We start from the raw sequence: 23,819 nt of genomic DNA on the forward strand, positions 1-23,819 counted from the left end.
CCTAAAATGAGAGTCTCAGTCACTTTGTCTTAATTCCTGCCTTTGATTCAATCTTGGCTCTTATCAAATGACCCAAAGACAAGGGACAAAAATTGAAACACATGTAGAGTTTATGGTTTAATTCAGGAAAGATTTTTTATTGATTCCAACTCAGCAATACTGGAAGGATAAACTATTAATAATTACCAGTGGCTACCCATTTCATTCAAGGCAGTCCCCCATGTCCACAGTTCCAGTCTGCCTCGGGACACCCAGCCCTAGTGCCACTGAGAGAGCAGACGAGAGGATCTCAGACTCAGGCGCTGAGTTATGTGAGCTCAAGTTATTCAACATATCCCTGGAATTTAACTGGCCCCAAGTCATCACAAGTGACAAGAACAAACCCCTCTATGAGGGAAATGTGGTACCTACAGGCAGGATATCTGGTGCCTTCAATGAGCTGACAGACCGTCATTTGAAACTTTGTCTCACTCTGGAAGCAGAAAGTGGTGGAATGGTTTTGGCAAGGCGCCTTCTTGGGAGAAGTGCAAATACTATTGATTTTTCGAGGCCTCTCGTGGATGAAGACATGCTTCTTTTTACAAGTGTAGTCAGGTTCCCTGATGACTTTTTCTATGATCATGTAGTTGCAGTACCTTACAGGAATGTCACTCTGAGGGTAGTCCACATGCAGGTGCTCTAAGCTTGACACCTGCATTATTTTCTCATTCAATTCATTTTCCCAGAACAGAAGCAGCAAGAAAATTATCACCATTATTATCATTAGAGGTAAGATTCCCTTCATATCTCTGGGTTTAACTCCTGTTGAGTAGGGGGAGACAGAAAGTAGCAAAGGGTAGTCACATTCCTCCTGCTCCCGCCCCTGACTGCTCCCCCATCCTTGGGATATTTTATTTCCTTTTCTCTGCTAATGAAAATTGTGCTAACCCTGCAAGATAGCTGGAGGCACAGTTCTCCAAGAAAGCCCTTTTTGACTATTTTAACTCTCAAAGTTTGGTATTTAACTGTTCTCTAATTATTCCTTTTGTATTTATATGTTTCTGTAAGTTCTTTGATAGCAGGTACCACATCTGCTATTTTCTCCTGAATCCTTCAAAGTGCTTAACGCAGAGCTGGGCATACAGAAGGTGGTCAGAAATACCTGTGCCAGATTGTTTTATTCATGTTGCTGAATAACTGGCCCATAATTTTCTGAACCCTAATTCCCCCCCATTTCACATGATTTTAGTACATTCTGCTAACCTTTTCTTCCCAATCCCTTCCCAACCCCTCCTTCCTTGCCTCTGTGCTATCTCCTCTCACCTGCATTTTTTGCTGCTGCTCTCACAGGTAACATATCCTTGCTGTTGCTCTCACAGATAATATAGTCTTTTGATCATGGATCTGAGAAAATCCCTTGTGTCCTGCTGTTCCCTGGCAACATCTGATAAGGAGCCAGCTGAGTGTGGGGAGGGCCAAAGTGGAAAGAGCAGAAAGGAGGGACCTGTAGAGAAGTGTGCTTGAGCACCACTGGGGAGGAAGAGAAGCTACTTTCAGAAGGAGAGTTGGATAAAGCAGGCCATGAATGTGCCCTCATTAAATAAGTGTGGACCTTTCTTTTTTTATTTCAAAATATTAAGGGTGTACATATATTCTTGTTACATGGATACCTTGTATAATACTGAAGTTGGGGCTTTCAGTGTGCCCCTCACCATAATAGTGTTCATTGTACATGATAGTTTTTATCCCTAGTCTCCCTCCCACCCTTCCCCTTCTTGGTTTCCATTGTCCTTTAGATCTATTCCACGTCCTATTGCATGGTGTGTGTGTGTGTGTGTGTGTGTATGCACCACATTTTCTTTATCCATTCACCAGTTGATCAGTTGGTTGTAGGTAGATAGCTTTATTTCTGTGTTCTCTCTTCTTTTCTGTTGCTCTGTGTCTCTACTTTTATACCAGCACCGTGCTGTGTTGGTTACTATAGACTTCTAGTGTAATTTGAAGTCAGGTAATATGATGCCTTCAGATTTGTTCTTTTGCTTAAAATTGCTTTGGTTATTAGGGCTATTTTTTGGTTCCAAATGAAGTTTAGAATTATTTTTTCTATCTATGAAATATGATCTATGAAATATGACGCTGATATTTTGATAGGGATTGTGTTGAATCTGTGAAACACTTTGAGCAGTATGGACATTTTAACAATGTTGATTCTGCTAATCCATGAGCATGGAATATTTTTCTATTTGTTTGTGTCATCTATGATTTCTTTCATCAGTGTTTTGTAGTTCTCCTTGTAGAGGTCTTTCACCTCCTTGGTTAAGTATATTCCTAAGTATTTTGTTTTCTTTGTAGCTATTGTATGTGGTATGCAGTCATTGATTTAACTCTCAGCTTGACTATTACTCGTGTATAGAAATGCTACTGATTTGTGTACATTTTGTAATCTGAGACTTTGAGAAATTTATTTATCAATTCTAGGAGTCTTTGTTGGAGTTTCTTTTTTAAATTTCAGAATATTATGAGGTTACAAACATTTTGGTTACATGAATTGCTTTTTGTTTGTTTGTTTGTTTGTTTGAGACAGAGTCTCACTCTGTTGTCCCCGCCAGAGTGCTGTGGCATCAGCCTAGCTCACAGCAACCTCAAACTCCTGGGCTCAGGCAATCCTTCTGCCTCAGCCTCCCGAGTAGCTGGGACTACTGGCATGCGCCACCAAGCCCGGCTAATTTTTTCTATATATTTTTAGTTGTCCAGCTAATTTCTTCCTATTTTTTTTTTTAGGAGAGACAGGGTCTCACTCTTGCCCAGGCTGGTCTTGAACTCCTGAGCTCAAACGATCCACCCACCTCGGCCTCCCAGAGTGCTAGGATTACAGGCGTGAGCCACCGCACCCGACCCATGAATTGTTTTTGTACAGTTTGAGTCAAAGTTATAAATTTGTCCATCACCCATATAGGGTGCATTATACCCATTAGGTGTGAATTTACCCATCGCTTCCTCTCCCCTCCCATCTGCTTGATTGCTATTGAATTTTACTACCACATGTGCATATGAGTGTTGATCTGTAAGTGTTAATTTAGTAGTGAGCACATGTAGTTATTGTTCTTCCATTCTTGTGATATTTCACTTAAAAGGATGGTCTCCAGTTCCATCCAGTTTGTTATAAAAGGTATTAGTTCAGTGTTTTTTTTTCATGGCTGAGTAATACTCCATGGTATACATACACCACATTTTATTGATCCACTCATGTATTGGACACTTGGGTTGTTTCCACATCTTTGTGATTGTGAATCGTGCTGCAATAAACATTTGAGTGCAAGTGTCTTGTTTTTATAAAATGTCTTTTTTTTCCCCTTTGGGTAAATACCCACTAGTGGGATTGCTGGATTAAATGATAGGTATACTTTTAGTTCTTTGAGCTATCTCCATACTACTGTCCATAGAGGTTGTACTAGTTTGCCGTCCTACCAACAGTGTATAAGTGTTCCTTTCTCTCCACATCCATGCCAGCATCTGTTGTCTTGGGACTTTTTGATAAAAGCCATTCCCACTGGAGTTAGGTGATATCTCTTTGTGGTTTTGATTTGTATTTCCCTGATGAGTAGAGACACTGAGCATTTTTTCATATGCTTATTGGTCATTAGTCTATTTTCTTTTGAAAAGCTTCTGTTCATGTCTTTTGCCCACTATTTAAATTTTGTCCACCCACCCCACCCTTGCCCACTTTTAATGGGGTTATTTGATGTTTTCTTGCTGATTTGCTTGAATTCTTTGTAGATTCTTGTTACTAGCCCTTTATTGGATGTATAGAATGCAACTATTTTCTCCCATTCTGTAGATTGTGTGTTCCCTCTATTGATTGTTTCTTTGGCTGTGCAGAAGCCTTTTAATTTTATCAGGTCCCATTTATTTATTTTTATAGTTGCTGTGATTGCCTTTGGGATTCTCTTCATAGATTCTTTGCCTAGGTTGATATCTATAAGAGTTTTTCTGACCTCTTCTAAAATTATTATCATTTCATTCCTTAGGTTTAAGTCTGTTATACATCATGAATTAATTTTTGTGAGCGGTGAGAGGTGCAGATTCTGTTTCAGTCTTCTACAAGTGGCAATACAATTTTCCCAGCACCACTTATTGAATAGGGATTCTTTTCCCCAGTGCATGTTTTTGTCTGCTTTGTCAAAGATCAGTCTTTAGGTTTTTCTAGATACAAGATCATATCATCAGCAAACAGGGATAGTTTGACCACCCCTTTCCTGATTTGGGTACCCTTTATTTCTTTCTCTTGCCTGATTGCTCTGACTAGGACTTCCAATTCTATGTTGAATACAAGTGGTGACAGTGGGCACCCTTGTCTTGTTCCAGTTCTTAGGAGGAACGCTTTAAACTTTTCCCTATTCAGTGTGATGTTGGCCATGGGTTCACCATATATAGCTTTTATGATTTTGAGATATGTTCCTTCTGTGCCTAGCCTGTTGAGGGTTTTTATCATGAAAGAGGGCTGGATTTTATTCAATGGTTTTTCTCCATCTATTAAAATGATCATGCCTTTGTTTTTGCTTATGTTTATGTGATGAATCACATCTATTGATTTGTATATATTGAACCATCCTTGCATCCCTGGGATGAAACCACTTTATCATGGTGAATAATCTTTTTGATATGTTGTTGAATTCAGTTAAGCATGAAATATCTGATTTCCTTAAGTACTAAGTTTGACAGTTGCTATCTCTGATATTTCACTTTGACACTTCTTGTTTTATGCTTATTGTGAAGGTACATCCTCAGTCTTTCAAACACACATTGTGGTTTGTGATTATTTTTCAAAAAAATTTTTAGAGCAATTTTTGTGAAACCATGGACAAGTCAAAAATTCATGCTATTTTCTTTTTCTTTTTTTCCTTTTCTTTTGAGACAGAGTCTCACTCTGTTGCCTGGGCTAGAGTGCCATGGCTTCAGCCTAGCTCACAGCAACCTCAAACTCCTGGGCTCGAGTGATCCTTCTGCCTCAGCCTCCTGAGTAGCTGGGACTACAGGCATGTGCCACCATGCCCAGCTAATTTTTTTCTATATATATTTTTAGCTGTCCAGATCATTTCTTTCTATTTTTAGTAGAGACGGAGTCTTGCTCTTGCTCAGGCTGGTCTCGAACTCCTGACCTCAAGTGAGCCTCCTGCCTTGGCCTCCCAGAGTGCTAGGATTACAGGCGTGAGCCACCGCACCCAGCCGGTGCTATTTTCTGATATGAGTTCCATCATGGAACTGATGCTGTGCAGGCAGCTTGAAATATCAACAAAGTGTTTGGGAAGGATTTGGTTAATGAATGCATAGTGCATGGATGGTTTGAGAAGTTCCATTCTGGTGATTTTAATCTTGAAAATGAGCCATATGGGCAACCTGAAACCAAAGTGGATAATGATGAGCTGAAAGCCATAGTGGAAGTGAATCTATCTCAATGTATTCATGAATTAGCAGCAAGGGTTGACGTTACTATTCCAACAATATTGAACCATTTGAAACAAATCGAAAGGTAAAGAAGCTGCATAGAGGGGTACCGTATGAATTAAATGAACATAAGAAGAGAAATTGTCTCAAAGCTTGCCTTTCTTTGAGGTCATGACATAAAGACAAAAAAATTCTACATTGTATTGTTACATGTGACAAAAAATTCTTTTTGACAATCACAAGCATTCAGCACAACAGTTGGATAAAGATGAAGTGCCAAAACACAGTCCAAAACTGAATATTCATCAAAAAAAAAAAAAAAGCTAATGGTGTCTGTTTTGTAGTCCAGCACCGGTATTACCCACTACAGATTCATGAAACCTGGTCAATCAATTACAGCAGATGTCTACTGCAACCAATTGGATGAAATGATGAGGATGCTTGTGATTAAGCAGCAAAGACTGGTCAACAGAGATAGGTCAATCCTCTTGCAAGACAACACTCAACCACATGTCACACAAACAACACTGCTCAAACTACACAGGCTGGACTTGGAAATTCTCTGTCATCCACCATTATTCACCAGGCCTTGCACCAACTGACTACCACTTCTTGCAGGCTTTGGACCACTTCTTGCAAGGAAATATATTCAATTTTCAACAAGTTGTGGAAAACACCTTTTGCAATTTCACCACCACTCACTCTCTAGGCTCCTTTGCTGCTGGCATAAACAAACTACCATTAATATGGCAAAACTGTGTCAATAGTTTAGGTGCATAGTTTGATTAATTGTACTGCTTCTTGTTTGAGATATAATACACTGCAATTTTGATTCAAAATAGGACATTTCATATTAATGACCATATATATATATATATGTACTTTTTTATTTTTGTTGAGGATTTTTGTATCTATGTTCATAAGGGATATTGGTCTGTAGTTTTCTTTTTTTGTGTGTCTTTTCCTGGCTTTGGTATCAGAGTGATACTGGCTTCATAAAATGAGTTAGGGAAGATTCCGATGTTATGAAATAATTTCTGTGGGATAGGTACCAGCTCTTCTTTGTACATCTGGTAGAATTTGGCTATGAATACATCCGGTCTGGGCATTTTTTTTTTCTGGGAGATTCTTTATTGCTGCTTCAATCTCACTGCTCATTATTGGTCTATTTAGGATTTCTATTTCTTTCTGATTCGGGCTTGGCAGGTTCTGTGTTTCCAGGAATTTATCCATTTCTTCTCTGTTTTCTAGTTGGTATGCATAGAAGGTTTCATGGTATTCACAAATGATATTTTAAATTTCTACAGTATCAGTTGTAATGCTTCCTTTTAAATTTCTGATTGAGTTTATTTGAATCCTTTCTCTTCTATATGTGGATAATCTGACTAGTGGTCTGTCACTTATGTTTATCTTTTCAAAGAATCAACTTTTTGTTTTATCAATCCTTTGTATTTTTTTGTTTGTTGGTTTCTATCTTGTTTACTTCTGCTCTGTGCTTTGTTATTTCTTTTCCTCTGCTGGCTTTGGGTTTAGTTTGCTGTTCTTTTTCTAGTTCCTGAAGATGTGACTTTAGGTTGTTCATTTGCGAGCTTTCTGTCTTTTTAATGTAGGCATTTAAGTGTATGAACTTTCCACTTAGGTCTACTTTGGCTATATCCCACAGATATTGAAAGCTTGTGACCCCTTTGTCATTCAGCTTAAGGAATCTTTTGATTTCCATCTTAATTTTATCATTGACCCAAGCAACAGCAGGTTGTTTAACTTCCATGACTTTGTGAAGATTTGAATGTTTCTCTTGGATTTGATTTCTAGCTTTATTCTACTATGGTCTGAGAAGATACATGGTACGATTTCAATTTCTTTTTGAATTTGTTCAGACTTGTTTTGTGGCCTAAGACATGATCAGTCTTGGAAAATGTCCCATTGCATATTCAGTAGTTTTAGGGTAGAATGTTCTGTAAATGTCTGTTAGATCCCTTTGTTCTAGAGTCCCATTTAAGTCTGGTATTTCTTTATTGATTTTCTGCTTCAAGGTCTTTCAGTGGGATGTTGAAGCCTAGAAGTTATGATGCTACTATTTATTTCTTTGCTTAGATCTAGTAGAATTTGCTTAATGAATCTGGGAGCTCCTGTGTTAGGTGCATATATATTTAGGATTGTTATGTCTTCTTGTCGAATTGCTTCCTTTACCGTTATGTAATGACCATCTTTGTCTTTTTTACCATTGTTGATTTAAAGTCTATTTTATCTGACATAAGACTGGCTACACCTGCTCACTTTTGGTTTCCATTTGTGTGGAATATTTTTTTCCATTCCTTTCCCTTCAGTCTGTGTGAGTCCTTATGAGTCAGATGTGTTTCTTGGAGACAGCATATACTTGGCTTATGTTTTTTCATCCATTCAGCCAGTCTTTGTCTTTTAAGTGGGGCATTAAGACTGTGTTCAGTGTTAGTATTGATTTGTGGGATACTGTTCTGTTCATCATGGTGGATGATATCTTGTTGTTTTGTTTTCCCTCTTGTGCTATTGTTTTATAAGAGCTCTGAGCTTTAATTTTCAGGTGATTTTATACTTGTGGATATCTATCATGCTGTTCCATATATAATGCACTTTGGAGTATTTCCTGTAGTACAGGCCTAGTATTGATAAGTTCCCTTAGTGTTTGCCTGTCTGGAAAAGTTTTTATTTCTCCGTCATTTATGAAACTTAGTTTTTCAGGAAAAAAATTCTTGGCTGGCAATTTTGTTCTGTTTAAGAAGACTAAAAATGGGGCCCCAATTCCTTCTAGCTTGTAAGATCGCTGCTGAAAAGTCTGCTGTTAGCCTGGTGGATTTTCCTTTGTAGGTTAGTTGTTGCTTTCATTTTGTAGCTTGTAGAATTTTCTCCTTCATTTTAACTTTGGCCAAGTTGATGACTATGTGTCTTGGAGATGTCCTATTTGCTATGAATCTTCCTTGTGTTCAATGACTCATCTTGTCTCTGGATGTTTGAATCTCTGGTGATACCAGGGGAATTTTCCTCAATAATTTCCTCGAATAGGTTTTCCATGCTTTTTGCTTTTTCTTCTTCTCCCTCAGGGATACCTATAATTTTTATATCAGCTTGTTTCACCTAGTCCCATATTTCTCTGAATGATTGTTCATTCTTCTTTATTCTTCTTTCTCCATCTTTGACTGACTGGGTTAGTTCAAAAGCCTTGTCTTTAAGCTCTGAGATTCTTCATTCTACTTGGTCTAGCATAAAAGAAAGCTGCAAGTAGTTGGTCCAGGATTGGTATTGTACTATAAGGCACTGGACTTCTATCCCAGCATGTGGCTTCCACATCATGGTCCAAGATGGCTGCTCTGTCCAGAGCCATTATGTCTGCATTCCAGCCAGCAGGGAGAAGAAAAGCAAAAAAAGGGGCATGACACTGCCGTCTGAAGACACATCCCAAAGGTTCCCACACCATTCTACTTACATCTCAATGACAATAACTTGGTTATACAGTCACATTCAATTGCAAGGACACTGGGAAATGTAGGGTTTATTCTGGTTGGACATGTGCCCAGCTAAAATCCTGGGGTTCTATTATTAATACTAAGTAAAAAACAGAGAATAAATACTGGAGGACAACTGGAAGCATTGTTCCTACTTGCCTTCAGAGAAACATCATGCTGGGAAATGTTAATGAGTGTGCTTCAAGAAAAAAGTTTCATGATCAAAAGTTTGAGAAACATTGTTAACCATATTCCTTCCCTTCCGGAATCCAAGATTCACAGAGCATCAGATTCTGAGAAACCCAGTAATAGAGAAGCTTTACTAATCTAATTTAATTTAGGATTTTACAAACCAATTTGAGCATGGAACTTCATTTTAGAGGCACCAGCATTAACATTGTAAGGGACTAAGTTCTATGGAATATAAGTTTGGAAGATGCTGCAAGGAACTAGAAACCATAGATGGCAAACCACGATCCAGGCCTCTAAGTGGGAACAGAGGAAACAGTAAGCAAAAGGAATGCAACCTCAGTAGCCCCAGGTTTTAGATTTGGGGGATTGCCCTCTGGAATATCCATCTGACAATAGTCCTTCATTCCTTCTAGAATTCTAGTTCCCTTCCCAGCATGTTTTACAGGCGCTCTGAGGAGTGTTTTTGTGCCCTGTGCAAAACTAGTACTCCGGACTTCTCAGTTTGTCCCGGGCTTCTCATTACTGATTCTTCACAGAACTGCAGCTGTCTCTGGCCTGCTTCACCCTCCTCCCAAAGCCTGGGTACAGGCCCTGCCTTTTATTCCCTAATGCAGTGGTCCCAGACCTTTTTGGCACCAGGGATCGGCTTCATGGAAGACAATTTTTCCACGGACCCACGGCTGGTGGGGGCTGGGGGACGGTTTCGGGATGATTCAAGCACATTACATTTCTTGTGCAGTCAAACCTCTCTGCTAATGATAATCTGTATTTGCAGCTACTCCCCAGCGCTAGCATCACTGCCTCAGCTCCACCTCAGAGCATCAGCCATTAGATTCTCATAAGGAGCCATAACCTAGATCCCTCCCATGTGCAGTTTACAGTAGGGTTTGTGCTCCTGTGAGAATCTAATGCTGTAGCTGATCTGACAGAAGGCGGAGCTTATGCAGTGATGCGAGCAATGGGGAGCGACTGTAAATGCAAATGAAGCTTCTCAGCTTGCCTACTGCTCACCTCCTGGTGTGTGGCCTGGCTGGGTCTGCCGCCTGGGAGTTGGGGACCGCAGCTCTAATACACACTAAGCGTAAGGATACAGGGTATAACAGACTTTCTGAAAACTCTTAATTACAGAAGAGAGAGAAAAATGAACACTGCTTCACAGTATCTACTATTCCTAGCATCCATCAGCAGGCCCTTCACAGGAATGCCCTTTTTGGATTGTCCTTTCCTTGGCTATTCTGGCGTGGGACTTTATCCTTACTTCCCCAAGGCCTGGACTCTCATTGAACTTCTGTAATGGTGACCACAGCGTTTCTACGAAGGAGGGCCTAGGAGACAGCAATCATGCCAGAGAGAGGGCTGGGCACTCTTCTGGAAGATGCATTTTCTGAATGCTTTACATGTAACTGAGAGAACATGAATTGCCCATATGAAAGAATGGGAATGGAAAGAGTCTGCAGAGTATACGGGGGCGGGCTGATGAGCTCACCACCAGCCCTCAACCACTCCTTACACTGCCACTTCTTGGCTCCCACAGACTTTTTAAAAAGGGGGTGGTTTTTAAATGAAACCTATCAGAGTATCTTGGATACTAATTAAAAATACAGAAACTCGGGCCTTATCCCTGACCTATTGAATCAAAGTCTCTGGCTTTAAGGGAATCTGCATTTGTGATCAACAGCCCATATCGTAATAGATCAACCCCAAACCAGTAAACAGCATAATCATTTCTAAAGAGTTTCACCCATCCCACAACAAAACTGCCTTTTAAATTATACGGAATACTCAATACCCCAATCTGAAAGCTCTGCGTCTGGATTACTGCCCTTGTCCTGAGCATCCACAAGAAAAGGGGTATGTCCTAGCCTCACATCACAGAATTGAGACAGCTCATCAGTGTTCTTCTTGCCGGGGCACTGACAGGGCCTGCCTCCCAAACACCACATCGAAGAGGGAGGGTTGGTCTGTATTTCTCAGAGTTGTTCATTATCTGTGTTCTTTCAGCAGTTGGGGAAACCAGTTCACAAGGGATCATGGAGATGAGCTGGAGTGATCTGGGTTCCAGAGTTCACCAGGGAGACAGGTTCCAGGCTCAGGCACGGGGAAGGGAGAATATGCAAGTGGGTTTGGAAGCAGAGCCAAGGAGGGCTACTGGCTGGGAAGGAGCCAAGAATTGCTTGGATGCAAGAAGGTCGTTTAAAGCAGAAAGTGCTCCCTTCCCTCCACCACTTTCTCTTTTCCTACTTCTCTATTGCCCAGCAGCCACCTTTCAGTATCTCTCTTAATACCTCTTTAGATTGGAAGTACCTCTGAGCTGGGATTTGATTTCTTTGTTCCCCTACTCATTTCCACTAAGGAGCCCTACCTCCCTAACCATTTTCACCTACTACCCTGGTGAGGAAAAGAGTCAGATGACACCTTGACTTTCTTTCTAACTATGGAAGTAGGCCCATGAAGAAATCTATGCTGGTTCACACATACTCTGAGGTGTTCAACGTGAGCTCACATATCAAGAAATAATTCTAAATGCCAGGCAAAGGCCATGGGACTTCATCAACTCCTCCAGGAACCATTTTTTACACTGACCACCCTCATCTCCTCCTTGAGTGTGTGTAAGAAGCTCTCCTCTGTGGTTCCTGTACATAACTTACTATGTGGTGCTACTACAAAGGGTTTATTCGGCCTTGTTTTCCACATGCTGTGTGCTTCTGCAGAGCCAGAACAATGTACTTGTTTTCTCTAGCACAATGCCTGGTGTCTCTTGGGAGACCAAAAAATGTTTGTGCAGTTGATGAATGGATAAAAGATGTCAGACCTCGCCCCTCTTCTGCCACTAACTAGCTGTGTGATCATGGGAAAATTATGTCACTTCTCAAGGTCTCTGTTTCTTATTTCTAAAATGGGGGTGGTAGGAAAGAATAAAGGAAGAATTTGACTATCTATAAGGTCCCGCTCTGATTTTACAAACTAAGGTTCTGAGATAAATTAAAATGAACTCAATGGCTATTCTCTTAAGATGACAATTCTCTGACTACAGGTTCTATTTCTGCTTCTCCATCCCCAGCACACTCAAGGGAATGGAGGTGGTCCCTGCTTCCTGGCCTGGAGTGGAGGTGAGCAATGGGGAAATGAGGAGCTGGAACTGGAAACCAGACCCTGAAATGGGGAGCTCTGACTCAGGAGTGTGATGGAGTAGCCCTGTGAAATGGCCTAGGAATTGGCATTCTGGCCAAAGAGACACCTCCCTAAATCACCCCTATTCTGGAGGGGTTCATTGGCTACCTCTGGCAAGTGCAGGCTGTTTTCTTCAACAAGCTATTAACTGAAGGATTCCTGCCATGCCCTCACGAGCCCTGGGCACTGTTCCAACTCCCCTCCCACTATCTCACCTGTCTTCTTGTCCAGGTAAGGTGGATAGACTGGGGTCTGCACATGTCCAGGAACAAGCTGCTCCTGATCTTGGGCAAGATGTGTTCTGAGTCAGAGGCCATCAGTCCTGGCCTTGCAGTTACAGCCCCAGGCTATGCACGGGGGGTGGGGGGGGTGGGGGTGGAGGTCCTGTTCCCCCTTGGGGGGAAACCAAGCCATTTCTTGTTTTATCACTTTCTTTGTGTTCCTGAAATGACTGCCACAAGGCGATAGCCCAAGGACCAGGTTGAGGGAAAGTGCCCTAAGCCTCTGACAGCCACTGTGTGTGGTAGACTCATCCCTTCAGTTTTCCATTTCTGAGAATGCTTTGATCATAGTGTTTCTGCCTTCTTCTGTGTGTCCCCAGGCTGAGGCCTCAACAGTTCCCTTTGAATCCTTATTGAGCAAGGACCATTAACCCAGCCTTCCCCTGCAGCACCTCCCAGGACATTCTGATCTTTCCTGCCACTCCCAGGCTCTGCTCTCCTTCTGGACCAGTTCCAGCTTTTCTGAATATCAGATAAGATTCCTGAAAAGAAGACAAAAAATTGTCTCCCGACCCCAAATAATCACCAAGCCTTAAAGAATCCAGTGTGTGTTTTAAAAACTCCCTTTTCAGAAGCACCCAGCTAGAGCAGGATGAGCAGTGGTTTGGGAGTCCTGAAAGCTGGGTGCCTGTCTTGACACTGCCTCTGCCACTGACTGGCTCTGCGATCCTGAGTCGAGCTCCAGGAGCCTCGCTGGCCTCCTACGAAAGTGGCTGAGAGCTGGCAGAGCTGATGCAGTGAAGGAGGCGAAAACAGCTAACAATTTTAGAGTTGATAAAGCACCCGGGGCTACACCATTCCCTGAAGCAGGGCTCTGCACCTGCTTGTCAAAAAGCTGAAAGGAGGCTCCTAAGGGCTTACTGTCAAGCCCACTGCACCACAGTAATCTTTTAAAAATACAAATCCAGTTACTTACTGAAGATATCCACTCCTGTTTCCACCTAAAATGTGTCAATGGCTGTTTCACTAGTCTTAAGATAATGACCACAGTCCTTACGACTGTCTCTGGGCCAAGCGTAGACAGCCTCACCCAAACCAGCCTCCTTCCACCTCCATATTCCTGCTGTACACTCCTCCATCCGGTTCCCTGAACTCATCAGGCTTCCTTCCAGCTCAAGGTTTTTAACGTATCTAACTCTCTCATTATGGAATATTCCTTACTCTACCGACCTTTCTCATTCTGCCTGGTTAAATCCTGTGTGTCCTTTCTTTCCTCAGACAAGCCTTCCCTAAAACCCCAGAGTAAGTGAACAGCTTCTATTGTGCTTGCATACAATCCTGCAAAAATCCTCCGTGGCCCTTATCACTAGAATAATAAATTAATTATATTTCTTAGGTTTAAAAAAATCGTTCCATGAGGGCAGAGACCACATCTGTCTGGTTTCCTGCAGTAATCTCTGTTGCAAGCACAGTGCCTGCAATACAATAGATGTCCAACAAATATTTGTTCGGTAAATATTGAATAAATAAAAGAATGCATGAGTGAATGGCCTAAAAGAGATGTATTTTGCTCTTTAATCATAGTATGAGAGAGCTTTTCTTTATAAAACTCAATCTTCTTTTTTGAGGGTTGCTTTGGTGGGACCCTATAGTATTATATGGGCATAAGATCAGAAAGATCAATGAAAGGAAAGAAAAAGTTGATTCACCTCTACTTACTATTCAAGGCCTTAAATCTAGTATTGCTCCTCTGACCCTCTCACTTCAGCTGTTAAAGATCAGGTCAGGAATTTTGTTATCGGCTGCTACCTCTGCTCTCTGCTTTCCCTCCATATCCACGGAATGCCATCTACTTTAATAAGTAGTTCAGTTTAGTTTTAATAACACCATGTCCCTGGACAATAGCACAACTCTCTTTCATATAAGTTCCACCTTTATCATATGCACAAAGATCAGCCAAAAGTAGCGACGTTTCTAGCAATTGACACAACCTACAAACTCTCCTTCAAGACCCTAAACGGAAGACCCATGACAATACCTGCCTTATCCACAAGGGGGCAGATTTCAGTTTGACCTATTCATGCGTGTTTTTGTGAACAGCGGCAGGTTCTCATTCCTCGTTCCACGTATTCCTCCCTCCACCCTCCTTACTTGCCAGCAATGTTTTCTTACGACTCACATTGATAGTGATTGATCTCTTATCACAAAAATCTGGTTAGTGAGGTTGAGGAAGTCCTGTTGGGTTATACAAGCCCTTTCTTAACCTTAGCTTTTCTCTTCCTCTCTGGTCCCCTATCGTGGACTTTTGTTCCTCACCTTGTTAAGTCATTTATCTTACAGACTCTTATAGAATGGCCCTGCTGTGTGCAACCCTGCGATGTGACCCATCGGTTCGGAATTTGTTTAAAGCCTTAAGAGCCTGATGCAACCCTGTAATTAAGCAGCTCTGCCTGAAGCAAGTTTGCAGCAAGTCATTGGCACTGATCCCCAATTTACAGCTCCCGAGAGCATACTCCGTGCCTGCCTTTACGTCTTTAGAGCCTTTATAGAGCCACACTGTGGCCAGAAGGAGCGCTGCCACAGTATGTTTTTCAGGCGTGCCCTTCCCCCTCAGTCTTTCCCTGAGGATGGCACTGTTCCCACACTGCAAGACCTCCTACTATCAAGGCCCCCAAACTTGCATGCTGCTTATCTTCCCCAGTGTCACAGGATCACTTGAAAGCCTGTATAGTCTTTATATCCCTTAAAAATCTGTGTAACTTTTTGGGCTTTTTTCTGGATGGGGGAGAGGTAATCCTGTATAACCTTTTGATTTAAAACGATTCACACAATTCATTAATCAAATATTTATAAAGTATTTGTTAGGTGCCAAGAATTGTTTCAGCCTCTGAAACTTCACCTATAAATAAGACTCTGGTCTCAGGGAACTTTCATTGTCATGGTGGGGGAGGGAGAATTACTAACAACAGCAAAAGTCCGGTGGTGGTATATGCGATGAAGAAAATTAAAATAGAGAAAGGAGGATAGTGAGCAAAGGGGGTGGGTGCAGTTTCATAATAGAGAGGTCAGAGACATTATCTCTGACAGATGAAATCTGAGCAGAGATTTTAAAGTGAGGGATTGAGCCTTGCAGATATGGGGGAGATAAGACTCAAGGCAGAGAGAAGAGCAAGTACAAAGACACGGAGGTATTTCTGAGGAGCGCAGAGGCTAACGTAGCCGGAACAGAGTGGCAGGAGATGAGGTCAGAGAAGCAAAGGGAGTCTAAAAAGCAGCAACATCATTTAGGGATATTTTAAGCCATGGCAAAGCGTTTTGATCTTATGCTGAGTGAAATAGAGATGCACAAAAGGTTGTAAGCAGAGGAATGACAAGTTCTGAGGTTTAAACAGGATCATTCTGATTGTTCTGTTGAAAATAGACTTAAAGGGAACAAGGACAAAGCAGAGAGACCTGCTAAAGGGCTAATGCAACAGTACAGGTGAGAAATAGTGATGGCTGGGACCACAGCAGTGATGGGTGAGGATGTTGAGAAGCGTATGGTTTCTGGAAATACTCAAAGGTAGAGCCAATATCATTTGTTAAGGGATAGAATATGAGTTGTAAGAGAGAGGAGTAAAGGATGATTCTAAGATTATTTTTTGCACAGCTCTTCCAAATATCTGAAGAGTTACCAGAACTTAAATACTCAACAGCATAGTAGGAGTGAGGTGAAAAATACCTGTGGTTCTGGCTCTCGTTCATTAGGTGAGTCAGGACATATCTGGCTGAATTGTAGGATGTGAACACTGAATACTGAGCAGGTAGGGAGGGAATGAGGGTGAAAAGTGTGATCTAAGGGTCTATCTCTAGGGAATGAAAGCCCCCCCTACACACATCCACATACACGCCTCAAATAAGCAGACAACCGCTAAGCTCTCTTTTTTTCTCTTTGAGTTTCCTGCTGTTGGTCCATTTTCTATGGCTTGGGGAAATAAGGAGGATCACAGTGAGAAACTTAAGTTTGGCACATGGTTGGACCCAAGAGTAAATTTAACTAGGGAACATAGAGTACCAATTGGAAGGGGGTGATTCTGAGGAAGGTGGCATGGGACACAGGGTGCCTAGAGTTACTGGGATGCAGGGCGGTGGCTTGTAGAGCAACTTGGTAGCACATATAGTTCCCAGGCAATCCTAATTACACCTTGGGAGCTTTTCAAAAATAATCATGCCTGGGCCCCATCCTCAGAGATTCCAGTTTACTTGGTCTGGGGTTGGACCCAGCAGTGAATAGCTGAAAAGCTTCACAGGTGAGTCTAATATGCAGGCAAATCCCTGTTGAGTTCATTCAGAAAGGGCTACACCACCTGAGAGTCCCCCACCCACACGTGCACACACAAGGTCCCTGTAATCTCAGGATTGGATGAGGAAGTGAGCCCAGGCTTTATGTGACAAGACACTTCACCACATGTGCTGCTCATAGACTTCTCAGAGTGCCCAGAAGGGCCCCTGTACGTACAATGAAGGAAAAATGAGGGTTATGTGAAACTATTAATATAAAATATACCTAAGTCCTGAATGAACAATTCTGGAAAAGTAACAAAAAATTGCAAAAGAGAAACGTTGGTTGATTTTAGAATACTACTTTGTATAAGAAATACTATATAAATGATATGTGATAGCATCTGGTATTTATCCTCACGGTTTAATATTATGACAAAGAGTGTTCGTATAAAGATGAAGTATATACATCTGAAATACTGGAATATAATATGGTGTTAATATAGTAATATTAACTACAGATGATGCTTACTTTGTGCAAGGAATGTTTAACATCAACAAATCTGTGATTTTATTAAGGAGACAACCAACAGAGACAAAAATTGGGCTCGTCCGGGATTTGAACCCGGGACCTCTCGCACCCTAAGCGAGAATCATACCCCTAGACCAACGAGCCACGCATGAAATGTTTTTGCATTTACAAACTTCAGTATGGAAAGTTTTAGCCACGTCCACAGTTAGCTGTGAAGTGTTTTTTTTAAGCAACCATGGGTCTGAGGTGACACCTAGTGGATGAAACAACTCACTGCAGTCCCCCCTCCCCCCGCCACACACACACACACACACACACACACACACACACACCCCTCGCCCAAATTCCAGAAGGCGGCGCCTGGAGACCAAGAATCTTGTTTAGGAAAAATTTTCAGGCATTAACGAGAACAATTTCACTGATGGTTGTCACTTCCAAGTGGGCCAAAGATGATGCGAGAATGGAGGGAGGCAATCAGGCACAGTCCAGAGTGATTCAGGGGCCGGAGGGCGTTTCCTTAACAACTACCGACCGCTTTACCCGCGGCCGGCCTAGCGAAAGCTGTCGCCGCGTGGCGCCCCCCATACAGAGTACCCTGAGGGAGGAGAGCGCCCCAAACGTGCCAGGTGAGCAGCCTGCGTGCGGCGCAGGACCGGAGCGCCGTAATCGTCAGAGATGACGAAGATTGTCCTCCCTCTCTCCGGAAGCCTTGCAAAGCTTGGATTACAGCTCTTTCCACCAATCTCAAATACTGTAGCTTAAAAGAAGAAAGAAAGCTAAATACATCAGAACGAAAAGAAAAAGAGAAATACAAAAAACCCGATAAACAAATGTATGTGGGAGGCGGGGGAGGGAAAAGAGTGCCTAGTAGAGGATATGCCTTTCCTAGGCCAGCCAGTAGGTAGCGTGGCCGAGCGGTCTAAGGCGCTGGATTAAGGCTCCAGTCTCTTCGGGGGCGTGGGTTCGAATCCCACCGCTGCCACAGGTGCATTGTTTTGACACCGTCTGTACTCAGCAGCGATTGTACTAGAACTGCCACGTGAAGACAGTCGATTAACCTTCCTCCAGACCAATCACCTGTTTTTAATTGCTAGAGAATCTCGGCATGCACTGTTTTGGAACTTTTATTCTGAGTGTTTCATAACGGAAAATGCTTCTGAATCATAGTAACACCCTTGCAAGATCATAACGATGCCTTTGAATCGTAGTTTCCCAGAGGTAAAGTGTTAGGACATTAATACCATAAACTCGTAAGCTTTGCTTTACTTTTCTTCACTCAGCCAAAGAGCGTATTTTGAGCACTTGTCGTGTAATCGGCACTGTTCTAGTTGCTGAGGAGTATAGAAAGATGAGTAACACATAATGCCAGTTCACAAGGGAAACTCACAGGTGAAACTGGGAAAGTAAACCATATGATTACAAAAAGATCTGGAAACACTGCAAGACATCATCAAGCAAAAAACAAATGCGGTATAAGGAAAGCAGTGCGGTGACGTGGGAAGAATGGCGAGCGACCGTGGCCTTGGCTGTTAGAACACAAGGCTGCCATTTCTCACATTACTAGCTGAGTGACCTTCGGCAAGTTGCTTACCTAATTCCTCAATATTGTCAAATGGAGATAATATATACCTCTATTATGAAAATTAGTGAATACACGTAAGGTGCTTAGAACAGTCTGCAGAGATGAGGAAGATCGGTTTAAGCTTTCCATTTGTAATACAATCTCATAGCCATGGCTCTTATCCCTGGGAAGATTCCAATCTGAGTCTATAGAAAGCAGAAATAATTCTGTTTAACTGGGGCCTCTGGAGACCAGAAGGTGTGTGCAACAGTGTGGGACTATTCATCTATTCATTCATTCATTCCTAATTACCTAATACATGTAGTACACAATGCTAAGTACCAAGGGTACAGCATCGAGTGCAACAAAAGATTTGCCACACTGGAGCTTATTTTCTAGTAGGGAAAACAGAAAGAAAGGAAAGAAAGAAAGGAATGTATATAATAATATTAAGTAGTGGTAAGTGCTGTGAAGAGAAATAAAGTAGTGTAGGGTATAGTGACAATTGGAGGCTATTTTGGAAAGGGTGGTCAAGGAAGGTGCCTCTAAAGAGGTGACATTTGAGCACGGAAGGAGTGAAGGAGGAAGTCATACAAATGCCTGAGGGAGTAGTATTCTAGGAAAGGGAAACAGCAGTGAAAGGTCCAGAACAGGAAACAAGGCCCATGTATTTGAGGAACAACCAAAAGGTCAGTATAGCTGGAAGAGAATGAGTTAGGAGGAGGAGAAGGGAAGGAGTTGAGATCAGAGAGCTTGTCACTGTCAGAATATGCAAGGGCATAATCACGGATTTTGTTCTAAGTATGAGTAGAGTAGAAGCTATTGGATACTTTTTAAGTTGAGAAGAGTATTATTTTTCTTGCGTTCTAGTACAATAACTCTGACTGCTCTCTAGAATAGGGAGTAGAGAGAAAATAGGAAGATAAGTTAGAAGGCTACTGGGGGAGTCTGAGAAAGAGAGGAAGAAGGGTTTAGACTAGGGTGATAGTGAATGTGTTGGGAAATGGATGAAGGTAGACCCAACAGTGTTCATTGGTGGATTGGACATGATGTGTTGGGGAACTGGATGAATGGTGGATCTATTTCCTGAGACATGGGTATTGGGAGAGCAGTTGGAAGAGGAGTGGCAGGAAATCCAGAACACAAGTTAATTCTGAGATGCCTATAACACATTCACATGGGGCAAGCAGGTGACTATATGTACAAACCTAGGTTGAGGCTTGTGATGTAAATTTAGGGATCACCAGTATACGGATGCTATGTAAAGCCACATGATTGGATAAGTAAGTACAGACAGATAACCAGAGACAGCTCCAGGAAAGGAGGAGCCATCAAAAGAGACTGAAAGGTAGCCTCCTGAAATGAGGAGTGCAGTATCTTCATGGTGCTGAGAAGTCCAATAGGATGAAGACCTATGGACCTGAGAACTGACCTTTAGATTTGGAAATGTCAAAGTCATTGGTGACCTTGACAAAAGCCATTTCAGTGGAGTGATGGAGAGAAAAGCCCGATTATAACTGGTTGAGGAGAGAACACGAGGGGAGGAAGTTGAGATAGAGAATGGACAACTTTTAAGGATTTTTTTTCTACATAAAGAAAAGAGAATTGGTGGGACAACTGGAAAGAATAGTTAAGAAGGAATATTTTTTTAAGGATTGGTAATGCTACAGCCTGTTTGTAGGCTGATGAGAATGACCTGCACACTGGGAGAAACAACTGCTATGTGTGTTGTGGGTGGGAGGTGGGGATAAGGGTGGGAGTGGGAAAGGAATGTTGATTGCAGAAACCAAATCCCTGTGTAGGGAAGAACAAATGACAGTTATTTGATGAGAAACTGAGGGAGTTGTCCTTAAAAATGAAAAGTGGAAGATGGGGCCTTGAAACAGAAGACATGGAATATGAGTGTTGTGGGTAAGTTGGCCCCTCTGCTGCCAGCAAGGGGATATAGTTTACTTCTAATGGAGTCGTTCTATTCTGTGATAGTTATTTATGCAATAAAGTTGCTAAGGGTCCACAAAACAAACATTCTTTTTGAATTTATCATTTTAAAATTTGCCTTTGGGAATTTACGTTTCCTTATCACTCTATTGCTCTCCTGGTGTTAACAGAATTCATTGCTTACCTCACAGGGTTGTGGTAAGGAAAAAAAAAAGGAAAAGAATAGCAAACGGTTGTGATGGAAAAAAGAAAGAAAGAAAAAGGAAGAAGGGAGGGAAGAAATAAAGGAAAAGAGAAGAAAAGACATTATGTGATAACACATAAAAGGATAAGACACGACACACTTCCAGATCGTGATAATGTTTGTATGCATTCGCTTCCAATTCCTTACCAGGAAAGACAACATCCTCCTTATACTTACCTAGGGCTAAATTTTCCAAGCAGTTTTCCGTGCACTGTTTTCTTTTACTGAACAGGATTCCTGGAGGTAGGCGGGGAAAGGGAGATGTGTTACTATTTCCATTTTACAACAGATACGCTGAGAGGCCAACTTCCGTGATCTCCGACAGCCACTGGAGGGAGGAACGCTTTGTCAGAAATCCTGAAGTTGTTCTCTGTTTGGCTATTTCACGTCTTTGGGAAGCCTCTGGTTGCAAGTTTTCAAAGCAGAATACAGAGAGAGAGAACATAGTGCAGAGGTTTTCAAACAGTATGAATAAGATAAAACAGGGCTCGTCCGGGATTTGAACCCGGGACCTCTCGCACCCTAAGCGAGAATCATACCCCTAGACCAACGAGCCACGGCAGCAGCAAGTTTTAATCCCGCTTCAAAGCTTATTCATATCGCGAGGCGTTTTTCTGACGAACTGCGTCTTTGAGCGCCTTCTATTGGCAGGAATACGAGAATTGTGTTTGCACAACAGACGTAAGCCTCACGCCGCAAGTCATTTATTGATTGCTGTTATGGATACAGACCAGAATGGCAGTTTTTGCAGGCAGAAGTGAATACACATAACAAGAATGACTCCTGGAGCAGCGCCGAGGGGATGGAGATCCGTGCAGTATAGCCGCATAGGCACCCTCGTCTGGCCCTGCCCGCCGGATCTCCTGAGATGGAATTGACATACGGGGCGGGGGGGGGGGGGGGAGGCGGAAACCAAAACAAAAAGGAGGCCTCAGGCCCCAGCGAGATTTGAACTCGCGACCCCTGGTTTACAAGACCAGTGCTCTAACCCCTGAGCTATGGAGCCCTCGCCTGCCAGCAGCTTCTTTACTATCCACCTTATAGATGCTTATTATAAATCCGGCATTCAGAAATATTACTATAAAACAGGATTTTAGTCACAGTAAAAATCCAGGATATTCTCCTACAAAATTAGAACATTTTCGTGTCCTGTAAACCCCTCGAAAAGACTCCACTTTGAACAGAGCCACTACCAGCCACTATTTTCTCGTCCCTCACCCTGATACTCTGCTGAGATGTTGCTTCCCTTGCCTCTGCCGTGTGCGGAAAGGATACAGATATAAGAATTTCAGGTATGTGGGTACATGAGAGACCCCCTGAGATATGAAGCGCGTATGGAGGGTGTCTGATGGGCAAATAAATTACAGTGCACTCCTTCCACTTAATATGGTGCTAATTCCAGAGAAGGAGGTGAGAAGACATTTACCACGGTTCTGCCTTTTCTAAATCTAGAGCCCCAAATCTGAGTTTGCTTTTTTGGAGTTAATGCCTCTCTCTTAAAGGTCCAGGGGTAGGAATACACAGGAGAAAGGGGTGTTGGGGAAGAAGAGTTTAATCTTTTCCTAAGAACATACACAGAGTTATACACATCGTTGGTATGAAAATAATACGATTTTTAAGAAAGAATTGTGTTTTCAATTTTTGGAAACCTGGTTTATATAATCTGGTAAACAGGAACTAAAATTTCATTTAACTAAGAAAAGTCTTGTACATATTTCTTGCTGCAAATACAGCCCTGGATGAGAACATTGGGGAAAAAAGCACTGATTCATGCAACTCCAAGAAGTGAACTAACACAGCTTAGTAAGATTTAGACCCTCTGCCCACAGGTCTGCTCTTGTACCCAGTATTCTTTAAGGTTTTCATTTGTTCAAGATCACAAAGTTTGTAAGAAATCTGTAAGCTTATGATTCAATGTCTCCTTTAATTTTCATTATGTAAATATAAAATATAGCGCCACTGACCTTACAAATTTTTAAGGCTGAAAAGTGTTCTATTTGCCTTTAGACAGGCAAAAGAAGGCAATGGTAACAGATATTGTTGGTTCGGTGTTGAGTAACTGAGAGACCTCACAATGTTGTCGTAAGGCGAATATGTACACTGTACAGTGGGGAAAATGTAGCAGGATCTTGTGTGGCCTGATAAGGCCTGCTCCTCCCAATACTCCTAGGTGTTTAAACCTCAGTCTTTCTACACCAGCCTCCATGCCCCCAAGAGAACTACAAGACTTTGTTTTACTGACTGAATCAAGTACTGAGTCTCTATACCCCATTTGCTAACACAAGGCACTTCACTGGAGACAACATGATCTCTTTGGGCCTAAAGATAGGCCTCATAACTTAAGGAAATGGCAGGTTGCCTGCCTTTTTTCTAGAGCAGGAAAATCAAATTAAAACAAACTTTGGGTCATAGATGAATGTTGGAGAGTGCAGACACTGAGTAGGTGGTGCAGTGGTGAGAAAAAACCTGGGTCCGATGTTTAACTCTGCCAAGTCTCAGTGTCTGTGTTTTGGAAATGAATGTTCATTATTATTACTGTCATTATGATCTTCATTATTATTATTTTTGGAGAAACTGACAATAGGCAAAATCAATAAACAGTCAAAACTGTCTCTCATAAGCAGCCTTCTTACCCCTTCCATCCTTGCTATTCTCCTCCTCTCTTGACTTGTCTTTTTCTGATCATAGTCTTGGTACCTCTTACCTTTTCCCCAGCCTCTCCAAGCCTACAATTCACTGGGGTTGGCCTGTCTGACTCCAGGAGATTCTAAGAGTCCCTTCCACTAGTTTTTCAAAC

General features: G+C 42.0%; 1 protein-coding gene and 4 non-coding genes across 5 annotated transcripts; 1 reads left to right on the plus strand and 4 right to left on the minus strand.

Moving 5' to 3' along the window:
- Positions 1–322: 322 nt before the first annotated feature.
- On the minus strand, positions 323–763 carry RNASE12 (ribonuclease A family member 12 (inactive)). The gene has a single exon (XM_069462888.1). The coding sequence runs from the start codon at positions 761–763 to the stop codon at positions 323–325; it is 441 nt and encodes a 146-aa protein (XP_069318989.1).
- A 16,588-nt stretch (positions 764–17,351) lies between these two features.
- Positions 17,352–17,423, minus strand: TRNAP-AGG (transfer RNA proline (anticodon AGG)). Its single transcript has one exon. It is a non-coding gene; the product is annotated as a tRNA-Pro (tRNA).
- Positions 17,424–18,179: 756 nt separating this feature from the next.
- TRNAL-AAG (transfer RNA leucine (anticodon AAG)) lies at positions 18,180–18,261 on the plus strand. Its single transcript has one exon. It is a non-coding gene; the product is annotated as a tRNA-Leu (tRNA).
- Positions 18,262–21,506: 3,245 nt separating this feature from the next.
- Positions 21,507–21,578, minus strand: TRNAP-AGG (transfer RNA proline (anticodon AGG)). Its single transcript has one exon. It is a non-coding gene; the product is annotated as a tRNA-Pro (tRNA).
- Positions 21,579–21,955: 377 nt separating this feature from the next.
- TRNAT-UGU (transfer RNA threonine (anticodon UGU)) lies at positions 21,956–22,028 on the minus strand. Its single transcript has one exon. It is a non-coding gene; the product is annotated as a tRNA-Thr (tRNA).
- Positions 22,029–23,819: the final 1,791 nt, after the last annotated feature.

The sequence above is a fragment of the Eulemur rufifrons genome, chromosome 2 (genome assembly GCF_041146395.1).
Source record: "Eulemur rufifrons isolate Redbay chromosome 2, OSU_ERuf_1, whole genome shotgun sequence".
NCBI lineage: Eukaryota > Metazoa > Chordata > Mammalia > Primates > Lemuridae > Eulemur > Eulemur rufifrons.

What these genes read in the sequence shown, in the direction of transcription:
- RNASE12 (XM_069462888.1), bottom strand. Translation starts at nt 763, where the DNA reads ATGATAATAATGGTGATAATTTTCTTGCTGCTTCTGTTCTGGGAAAAT.